Source organism: Euphorbia lathyris, chromosome 4 (genome assembly GCF_963576675.1).
Source record: "Euphorbia lathyris chromosome 4, ddEupLath1.1, whole genome shotgun sequence".
Classification (NCBI taxonomy): domain Eukaryota; kingdom Viridiplantae; phylum Streptophyta; class Magnoliopsida; order Malpighiales; family Euphorbiaceae; genus Euphorbia; species Euphorbia lathyris.
Genome location: NC_088913.1, coordinates 52,222,456 through 52,234,194, shown reverse-complemented (window position 1 = coordinate 52,234,194; position 11,739 = coordinate 52,222,456). Strand labels below are relative to the sequence as shown.

General features: G+C 37.5%; 1 protein-coding gene across 1 annotated transcript; it reads left to right on the top strand.

Annotated features, from left to right (window-relative positions):
* Positions 1–2,994: 2,994 nt before the first annotated feature.
* On the top strand, positions 2,995–5,150 carry LOC136227764 (copper transport protein ATX1). The gene is made up of 3 exons (XM_066016505.1): positions 2,995–3,145; positions 3,986–4,061; positions 4,841–5,150. Exons 1-3 carry the CDS (start codon positions 3,137–3,139, stop codon positions 5,014–5,016), a joined length of 261 nt encoding a protein of 86 aa, XP_065872577.1. The 5' UTR covers positions 2,995–3,136; the 3' UTR covers positions 5,017–5,150.
* The last annotated feature ends 6,589 nt before the right edge of the window (positions 5,151–11,739 follow it).

Here is an 11,739-nt window from a genome sequence, read left to right as displayed (position 1 = left end):
TCAGAGATTAGATTTCATTTTTGTAAAAAGCATTATGGTGTACACACATTGTTTATTCAATAATTACAAACACAATAGCGTTTAGATTTGTTCATATTAGTTTACATTTTGGTAGAGGCCGACCGCATCCCTATTACGAAGTTACAACGAGAAGATTGAGTAGAGAATCCGCCCTTGAGTCTGACAAACTCTAACGAAACTCAAGGAAAGGATTGACAACCCGTTCACTTGCACGCCGTAGAATGTTTTCATGCTCCTTGTTCTCTGTAAACTTGTATCAAATTTATGTTTCATCTAATAAAGTCTGTTCTATTCGATAAATTTTTATGCAGCACTTTGGTAAAGGATCCGAAGTGGATTGCTGGTGTTTTCAATAAAACGTAGTTAAATTCAAAATCTTTACAAGAAAACTTTGTTGAACAACTTAACAAATTAATATCATCAATAAAGTATTAATTTGATTAAGGTAGCGATCTTACCCGACCGTAGGAAGATTGACTATGGTTCAAAGCCCTAAAATTAGAGGTTCCGTCATTTATTTCATTGTTATAATTTATACAAAGTTTAAGTTGTTTTCTTTGCTTAATGCAAACGAATACATTTGTTTACTTTTCTAAAAGTATTTAAACGTTCCTGTCTTGCAAATTAATCTCTAAATCAGAAATATTTTCTAACATTTGTTATACTCTAATCTATTTCTTATTCTTGCAATTTCAAAACCAAATCCAATTCAACGATTTTACATATTATAAACCTTAAAAGTAAATCTAACTGATTCAAAATAAGTTTTTGTTAAAAAACGTTCCCTGTGGGATCGATATCTTTTATTACTACAAGCGTATACCGTGCACTTGCGGAAATCGCTCAACAATCGTAAATACCTGAGTATTCTTACTATGGCTTTTAAGTCGTTCTCCCCTAGATTTCTCGTGTACCTACTTAAATCATTGACACTAAAAACAGTATTAGGGCTCGCACCACTTATGAGATACATCAGACTGTCTATAACTCTTATGTATTCCACTTGGTTAACACTTTAACCTTACGACAAAGGAAATTGAAATGCTTCCAAAGCTTAGTTACATTCAAGGCAATATCAACGTGTACCTCATCCTCACTGATATCAGGAGAATCATCCTTCAAGAAGTTAGCTATATTTGACGTTGTTAGGTGAACAACAACTTTTACTGCCAAGTCTTAAAATTTACTCTAGTGAATTTTTTCGATTTTTCTTTGCAGATAACAGATGTTGCAACTAGTATAGATGGGTATGAAGCCTCTGAAGTGACCGTGTTCTTAGAACTAAATCCATCTTGAATTAATACATTTACCACACATGTCAAAAGACAATAAAAAAATAAACTAACCAGTTTTTAAAATTTCAAATAAACTAATTTGGAATCAGAAAATAATAATTTGTTTAAACAAACACAAACGTGACAAATAATTAACAACAAAATATCGTTTATATTTTTTTATTATCCAATTTGTCCGAATTCAGATATGATTTTTTCGTTCAAAAATCTGAAATTGTATTTCGTTCTTCTAGGTAATCGGGTCAAATATTCGTATATGTCTCTTTGGAAAATAAATAATATTATAACAACTTCATATTATAAATAAAATAAATAATATTATTAAGAATCCTCAAGCAAAATTTTACAAAGAAAAGAAAGGGAATATGATCTCACACTCCACAACCAGACTCAGAACTGGCAGCTCTTGCTAGAGTATGCGCTACATGATTCGTTGATTGACTAACAAAACTTATACGACAGTAAATGATGTCCGCACAAAGGAATTTACAATCAGAGATAATAAAATCAATCAGATAATCTATTTCGTCTATACTATGAAAAGCATTACAAATGTTTGAGAATCAGATTCCATGATAATATCTTTGTAGTTGTCCTCTTTCAACCAACTCAACGCTTCCTGCTCACTAAGACACTCAGCAATAAGGGGTCTAAAGAACAGGATAATAGTCCAGCTGACGCAACGACCGGGTTAGTAGAATTATCTCTAATAATGAAATCAAAACTAGCAATGCCTTGAATAAGGAAAATCACAACATCGATATTACACTTCAACATACCAGGTGAAGGCGGAAAACACTTAGCAGCTAGATGGGGTGTCGGAGAAGACGGACTAGCGGACATCGAACATAACTGAGTTTGGAAATGAGCATTAGAATAATATCTTGCTTTATATACCCGAGCCACTAGGGAAGTAGCATGATTCAAAAGCATGCACCCTTGTTTCGTAAGCAGAGCCAAATTAAAATCATTCATTTTTCTAAAATCCATTCCACCAACAGATTTTGGAAGGTGCAATTTATTCTAGGAAGTCCATCGGATGCATTTGCTATCTCCACCATTCGAGTCTAGTCAAAATGAGTTTATAAGACGCTGATGTTCCATATAAAATATCTTTGGAATTAAAACCAAACTCATAGTATGATTTAATCAACAATTCCTTATTAGTTTTGAAAGGATTTACCCTTTTTTTTCATAGTTCCAATTTAAAGTATTCATTAATTCTAGCCACTGCGAACTTGTGAGAAGAAAGACATTTGACAAGATATTCTGTTTGATAATAATAAAATTGAATTATTATTTTGTAAATTAAAGATAAATATGCATTCCTAGAGATAAATTTGGGTCTTATTGCTCACATAGAAATATTAGAGTAAAAGTTGACGAATGTAATGTGCACGGTCACGGTCACGGTGCACCAAACCCGATCCACCGCCCAACCCCCATGACGAAACTGTCAATGTCATCTCAGATCATAAAAGTTAAGGTTTTACAAAATTAATATTTGTTCTTTGATTTTCTTTTTTTTTTAGATTTCACACTTTGCCTCTGATATATCAAAATTTAGACGGAATCCGTTATCTCTATCTAAATTGAAATGAAAACAGATTTTACAGAGTTAATAAATTGGTGCAAATGTAATAAAGTGTTGTTAGATGAAGGAGCAAATACGTTAAAATAAAAAGTGAGAGGGTAAATATGAAAATTTAAATAGTTTAAGGTCAAATAGGTCATTAAGCCTAAAAGTCTATATAAATCCACAGGCATCGGCAATTCATCGGCAATCAGCTTTTCTTGGTTTCCATTACACACTCATAATCATGTCTCAGGTACTCATTTTCTTGTTTAATGATATGCAACCGCCCCTTCCGTTATTCTAATTCATGTTTTTATTCAGCTGGGTTTGACCAGTTTGCTAGATTAGATATATATTCATGTATTTAGATGTTTGGGTTAGGTTTTCTATTTCACTTATGGGGAGCATCGGACTTTTCTTTTTTTTGTTCAATTTTATTTGATTTTACATCTTTTACGGAGATTTTCTTGACTAATTTGAACACCTGCGCTTAATTTATGGTGAAATTTGTTCATTTCGAAGGATAAACAAAAGCACGAGCAATTTTTCTTTTTATATTGTTATCCAAATTCTGGGAATTTGGATCTTGGGGAAAAATAATCTTTACAGTTGACCGGGAATTAAACTGCCTTGACAACAAGGGCAATTGGATAAAGGATTTGTACTTGTCTTTGTTTATCATCTCATGTAAGAAGAGTCCGTTTAACCAATTTAACTAAATGCCTAGACTAGTTTTTTATATTAATCTGAAGCCTGAACAACACAGGCATCTTACCATGTTTTGAAATTAAAATCAACAAATCAGGTGACAGGAATCAAACCCTTGATTACTTGGTTAGAGAGACTTTGATACCATGTCATGAAACCAATTGAACTAAAAGCTTAATTTAAGGCCCAAGGTTAGTTTTTGTATTAATATCTGACAAAGCCAAAGTTTGAATACAGATTATGCCGCTTGATATTTTTTTAATAAGATTTTCGATATATACTTGTTTCCAAAGCTGATGATTTGATTGCCTATCTCTGCAAAGTTGTGTTCTTTGGTTTGTTTGTTGATATTAAAAGTGTTATTCCATTTGGTTTGGTGGTGCAGACAGTTGTTCTCAAGGTTGGTATGTCATGTGAAGGTTGCGTTGGAGCTGTCAAAAGGGTTTTGGGCAAAATGGAAGGTTTCTTTCAATCTTTTCCTTCTTCTTTTATAGTATTAGATTTTGTTAATTGATCTTGTTTATCTATTTGTGAATAATTTTTAGGGGATAGTAAAAAAAAAGTAGGTGGTTTGTTTGCCCTGTTTGCGACTCAAGTTTGTGGTTTAAAAGCTTGTAAACTCAGTCGTTCTGTCAAAATTGCTTTCATGACTATTTTTACCCCAAAAGGCAATTTGGAACAAGTATAAAAATTCTTTTTTACCGACAGATTGATATAAAAATTCTTTTACTGTAAAATGCACAAAGCACAAGCCCGAGTTTAAAAAAAAATTAAAACCACAGGTTTGCATTCCCAAATCGGGCATTGTAACTTGACATGATAAAGTCTGAAAATTACTTGTTTGTTTTGTTTATGTGATTTTCAAATATATTAGGGATTGGGTTTGATAGGTTTGAGTTCTTTCCAGTTGAAGGGTGGTGTTACAATTTCTGTTCGAAGAATCTTCTTTTTTGTGGTCTGGTTTGGAAATTTGTGTTTATAGGGGGTGGTCCGGGAATATCTTGTTGTGAAAAACCCAAAATGATGCTCTCAATTGATGTTGAAGTGGGGCAAGCTAATTTTAAAAAAGTGTGCATCTTTGAGTAGAGATAACACATGCTAAATATTTGTCAAATAAGTTGGTACATGACAAAAGTGCAAAAACCATAAACTCATTTGGTTTGATCGATGACATTTCACTTGTTTGGGCCATATTTTTGTTGTTGTTGTTGTTTAACTGTATTCATACAATTCAATTCAGGTGTGGAATCATACGATATTGATTTGAAGGAGCAAAAGGTTACGGTGAAAGGAAACGTGCAGGCGGATGCAGTTCTTCAGACAGTTTCGAAGACCGGGAAGAAAACAGCCTTCTGGGAAACAGAAGCAGCTGCAGAACCTGAAGCAAAAGCTGCAGAAACCGTTCCTGTTGCTTGATGAATTGATGTGGTTTATGGTTGAAATATTACTACTTTGATTGAAATTAGCTAAAATAATTGCTTGAATGGGTTATCTCATTCTGTATCATAATTGAATAGCATCTATTCTATATATTCCTCTCTTTTTTTCTTTTTTTGGTATCCAAAGGTTGGCTTTGCCTGCTATTCATCATTTAATGGAAAACGTGAACCCTCTAATGATTTGGGTTGGGGCCTTAACTCATTCCTTTATGTGTTTGTTTTTAACTTCAATTCATCAACTTACCATTTTCTTATATTATTTTGTCAAATATCATTATTCACCTTTTTCTTTTTTTGAACTCTATTATCATAAAGAGCAGAGAATGCTAGTATGTTTTATAGGGCTAAAGGGACTTTAAGTTTTCCTACTTCTCCTCAAAATATTATTCTACAAAATTTAAATTATTAAACTGTCATTTTTTAATATTCTTACAATATCAAATTTTTTCTCTCCTATTAAACACTTTTTGTTTTTAATTTCTCTTATCATTGTTTTCTTAGATTTAGGACCCATTTGTTTTAGCTATCCTATTTGTTGTTGCCATTTGTTTGATATTGTTGATAGGTAATAGATATTAGTTGTTCTTTCTACAAAAAAAAAAAAAAAAAAACATAACCAAACACTTTCTATTTCATATTTAGTATTGAAAGCAACAACAGTTCCAAAAAATGGAAACAAACGGGGATACAATAGGTAGTGCTCTGATATTTGAGATTTTTTTATGCCTGAAGTAAGATAGAGAAACGAGACTAACGATCTGACTCCGATATTTAAGTTAGAAGAATATAGGATGATGATATTAAACAATTATGAGTAAACTGTGATAAATATATATGTACCTTAATTAAATTTTAAAAGATGAAACCGTTACGGAAATAATCTTAGGTTTAAATAATTCGTAACATACATCTAGACACAATAGAAGGAGGGGGCTAAAAATAAAAAAAAAATTATAAAAAAATTCAGATATTAAAATCTCAAAAGATGCAATGACAATAAATATAAGGGTAAAGTTCAAATAAAACCCATGTGGTTTCACTAATTTTCAGATAAAGGACTGTGGTTTACTTTTTGTCAAAACGATGACTGAGGTTTTCAACTTTAGCAAAATAAGGACTTTTTCGATTGATACTATTAAAATCACCCTTAACAACTTCAAAAATGACATATTTTAAGAACTACTAATATTCTAAGCAACTTTAATTCTTCAACTTTTTTATTTCGAGATTATTTAGATGATGTTTGGTAAAGAGAGAGAAAGTTAATGTTTAGAGAGAGAAAGTTCCAAAAAAGATGATTTTATAAAATCGAAAATGTAGTTCCATAGAAAATATGACATTGAACAACTTTTTTTTTGGTAAACAAGGAAAGGAAAAAACAAAACGAAACAAGCACAACTGAGCCTGGGATCAGCCTAGGAAAGCTGACCCCGATCCTATCTTCAAGCAGAAGGGGTAAGAGAAAGGAAGGAGGACTAGAAAGAATGGAGACACCCAGCATCCTCTCATGGCCAGCAGCAGCCAGGCGGTCCGCAATACGGTTTTGCTCTCTGTAAATATGTCTGAACTCAACAGATTCAAAATCGGAGACAAGCCTCCTAATGGCTTTAATAAGGTTTTGGCTATTAAAACAGATAGCATGATTGTCGGAGATCATATCAATGGCCTCCTTATTATCAGACTCCACTGAGAGCCTCTTGACACCCAGACTCTTGGCAAGCTTAATCCCAGAGAGGATACCCCACAGCTCCGCCGAGAAGGATGAACCCATACCAATGTTATGAGAGAAACCAGACATCCAGGCACCCCCTCCATCCCTTAAAACCCCTCCGGCCGCAATTCTCCCACTAACCAGACAAGAACCATCTGTATTGAGCTTCACCACCCCTTCCTTGGGCCTACACCAACCGACAAGACGCTCCTCCTTATTCTGAGAAGCTCTAACCAAAGAATCCCCTTTAAAACTTTCAATAACTGAAGAGAGTTTCCTCGAGAAAAACTCAGGTAAGTTATGAACATACATCTCCTTACCACCAAAGATTTCTTCATTTCTCCACTTCCATATTTGGTGACAAATGATAGCAAAGATAACCTCCCCATGCTCAACCTTAGCCAGAAGCTTCCCACTCACCCCAGATTGGAACCAATCAGCCTCAGGATAGGCAAGGAAGGACGGAAGAATGTGAGGAGGAAGGACTTCCTTCCAAACCTTCATACTTTTAGAACAATCCCTCAGAGCATGGCAAAGGGACTCAACATGGCCAGAACACCTACTACAAGCACCAGAGATAGCAAGATGTCTTCTGTGCCTATCGACATTGGTCAGCAATCTGTCTTTCATTCCCAGCCAAATGAAGCTCCTGATTCTGTAAGGGATCTTCAAAGCCCAAATGGACTTCCAAGAAAAGGAGGGCTGGCCGGACCCATTACAAGAGAAGGCTTCAAAAGCAGACTTACAAGAATACATACCATTATTGGAAAGCGCCCAACAGTGCTTGTCCATATCTTCCTCCTGAGTACTAACCTTGACTCCCCTGATTTTAAGGAGAATATCCAGACCAAAGAAGGACTCAAACATAGGCCACTTCCAATCACCCTCAGCGTCAACCACATCCGCAATCCTCCAATGGTGGATACTGGAAGGCGGGGGAACGCAACAGATATCTATAAAAGGTCTATCCCCAATCCAGGAGTCATACCAAAAACTGATAGATTTGCCATTCCCCACATCCAGACCAACGCCTGAACAGAACTCAGCAAAGACAGCACTAAGACCTTTCCAAGTAAAAGAGCAATGAGCAACCCTATCTTTCGGACCACCAAAGATCTTATCCTTTCTGTATTTACCACGAAGCAGCCGAACCCAAAGAGAAGAGGGAGACTGCCACATACGCCAAAGGAGCTTCATCAAAAGGACTTTATTATTATCCTTAGCCTGTCTTATACCGAGCCCTCCTATAGATTTAGACTGGCAAACCTCCTTCCAGGGAACCAGGTGGATTTTCTTCCCTTCTCCAGACTCCCCCCAAAGAAAGCGCCGATTAATCTTGTCAAGGTCATTAAGAACCGGCACGGGCAGATTACAGGCCTGCATGATATGATTCGGAGCTGCACAATTGACAGACTGAACTAAGGTAAGGCGCCCAGCAAAGGAGAGAGAATTAGCTTTCCAGCTAGCACATAACCCATTTGTCCTATCCAGAATCTCCTTAAAAGAGGCTTTGGTCACTCTTTCACTATGGAGCTGAACCCCCAAATACTTCCCCAAGGATTGGGTAAGAGGAATACCCGACAAATCGCTAAGCCTCTTACAAACACTTCTATCCATATTTTTAGAACAAAGCATTCGAGACTTATGGATGTTAATCTTTTGACCAGAGGCAGCACAGAAATTATCCAGAATATTCATGATAACACCAATTTGCTCCTCATTCCCATCCACAAACAGTATCACATCATCTGCAAAAAAACAAATGGGAAATAGGAGGGCAAAACCTATTAATAGACACAGGATGAAGGGAGCCGTTATCCACCGCTTCTTGAATAAGGAGGGCCAGCCGCTCCATAGCTATCACGAAGAGAAAATGGCTCATCGGATCCCCTTGCCTAATACCCCTAGACGGAGAGAATTCCTCAGACATATCCCCATTAATCAGGACTTGGAAGACAGGAGAAGAGATACAATCTTCAATCAGCTTCCTCCAGTTCTCAGGGATTCCCACTCTATATAAGCTATCCATAAGAAAGCTCCAATTTAAGCGATCATACGCTTTCTCCAAATCGAGCTTAAGGGCCACAATCCCTTTCTTGCCTTTCCTAACTTTCATAGAATGAATCATCTCCTGGGCGACAACCACATTATCCATCATTTGCCTACCAGGGACGAAGCTCCCCTGGTTCTGACTAATAACCCCAGGAAGGATAATCCGAAGACGATTGGCTATAATCTTTGTGACCGCTTTATAAATAACATTACAAAGACTGATAGGCCGCATTTGCAAAAAAGAAGAGGGTTTCTCAACTTTAGGGATCAGGACGAGGAGAGTTTTATTAACCAGACTGATGTCAATGGAACCCCCAAACACCCCAAGGATAAAGTTGAACACGCCATCCTTGACCGTATCCCAGTGTTTATGGTAAAAACACGCAGGAATACCATCGATCCCAGGAGCTTTAGTAGCCCCAATGCTAGAGAAGGCGATCTCAATATCTTTAATGCTAATAGGGCGAAAAGCTTCGACCCTAACATCCTCCTGTAACCTAGGAAAGGAAATCCTGGAATGAGCTCTGCTCAGATCCACCTCTTCAGCTTCAAAGAGGTTCTTATAGAAATCGAGAGCAAGGCGGCGAATGATTTCCTCCTCATAAATCCAATCACCATTGGAGTCTTTAATAGCGTCGATTCGATTCCTCTTCCTCCTGATAATAGTTGAAAGATGAAAGAATCTAGTATTCCGGTCACCATCCTTAATCCAAGTTTTTCTAGACTTCTGGAACCAGAGGAGCTCCTCCTGTCTAAGAACCGCTTCCAATTCATTCTGGAGCGCTCTAAGCTGGCAACTCAAACTGTGGTCGAAACGAGCCTCCAAACAACGCTGAAGCCTTTCCATCCTGCTCAACAACTTATTCTTCCTTCGGACAATATGGCCAAAGATGTTTTTATTCCATCCTACCACCTCCCTTTTGAACTCCTCTGCTGCCAGGAGAACATCAGAATGCGGTTGCCAATTATCCTTAACAAAGTCACCAAAACTAGGATGGGCATCCCAAGCAACAAGGTACCTAAAAGGCCTATTCCCTTTCAGCTTATTACTCTTAACCAATCTAACCAGAATAGGACAATGGTCAGAGTGCCGGAAAGGAAGATTCAGCACATATAAATCAGGAAATCTGTAAAGAGCAGCCATATTCACATAAGCTTTATCCAGTCTTACAAACACACTATTCCTTTTCCAAGTGAATTTATGACCAGCGGTCCCCAAATCAGACAGCCCACAACGGTCCATATCCTGCTTATGATTAAGGCACCGGTTAACATAATGATTGCCCCCCCCCCTTTTTGATCACTCAAGAGGGCAATATCATTAAAGTCACCAGCAACAATCCACGCATCCACCATGCTAGTGCTAATGGAATACAACAGCTCCCAAAGGCGTTTACGATTAGAAAGAACCGGATCAGCATAAACAAAAGTCACATAGAAGGGGTTACTGCCAGGATAACAAACCTTGCTATGGATACACTGTCTATCAAGATTAATAATATCAATCCTAATTCGATTAGGCTTCCAAAACAGCCAAATCCCCCCAGCCCTACCAGTAGCCTCAGATCTGATACAACTCCAAGACTTAAATTTACTCACCACCTCATCAGCCTTGACTCCACTAACCTTAGTTTCGAGAAGGGAAAAACAAGAGGGATTAAACTGCTTGATAAGGTCGTTTACATGAATGCGGGTAGCCTTACTAGCCGCACCCCTAACATTCCAAATGCAAAAGTCCATCAGAAAAGAGGAAACTGGCCCAGACCCAAACCTTAAGCAAGGTATTTATTAGGGGCTCCTGAGAGCCTAGAGGAAGAGCCCGCAGGTCCCCTCTTATCCCAAGAACCCAAAGAATTCTGGATCTTTTTGGGGTTAACTTTAGGCTTCTTCAAACTCACCTTGTTAACACCTATAACTTTTAAAGGAGGGCACTCCACAGGGGATTTAGAATTACTGACTTTACTGGTTGTTGCTCCACCTCTAGAGCCAATAACAAGGGAGTCACTCTTAGAAGAAATGGGATCAAAAAGAGGGTTGAAAGAGTCCCCCAAGGCGGAATCCTGCTCAGCGGAAACCAGGCTAGGCAACTCCATATGCTCATTAGATAAAGCATTATCCTGACTTACATCATGGGCCAGGACACCAAACCTCAACCCAGAACCAGAAGTAGAGGCAACCTCAGCACCAATCCTTAAATCAGGGGGCCTAACCTTAACTTCAGGGTTAATCTGCAAAGCGTTTAACTTCTTACTAATTTCGGAGCTCTAGTTACGAACAGAAGTAGCCTGAGGCTTCCGTCTCACCGTCCTTTTGGCCAGCATCCAAGGACCAAAATTATTCTCTTCCATCTGAGGTTCAGCTCTACCTATACTAGGTTCCACCATCTCATCGACCGCCTTCCATCTCCTAGGGCATCCTTCAAAGGTATGACCAAACATACCACATTCAAAACAAATGTTGTGAATCCCTTCATATTCAATATGAAAGACTTTATTCCGGATCATAAACTTTGACAGAAGAGGCTTAGCTAAATCAATATCAATACAGACCCTGGCAAACTTGCCTCTCTCTGCCCCAACAGTAGTTTTATCAACATGGTGGACTTTACCGATAAGACCACCAATTTTGTTTAGAAATCTTTCGTTATAATATTCTAAGGGCAGCCCTGGAAATCTAACCCAGGTAAGAATTCTATTCACAGAACAGTCATGAGGGTCAAAATTTGGGACCCAAGGTCTCAAGGCCAACACATGATTGGATATAATATACGGGCCACCATTGACAATTCTATTATAATCCTCAGCCTTTGTGAATTTGACTACATAATAGTCATTTTCCAGGTCAGTAATGGTGACCTTCCCTTTCCCTGCCCATTGGGCCTGAATCCTCTGAGCAAAATATTTAAAACTTATCCTTTTACCTAGAACGGTAACAATT

Coding starts and splice junctions, on each gene's coding strand:
- LOC136227764 (XM_066016505.1), top strand. Junction 4,062..4,840: donor GGTTTTGGGCAAAATGGAAG/GTTTCTTTCAAT, acceptor AATTCAATTCAG/GTGTGGAATCATACGATATT.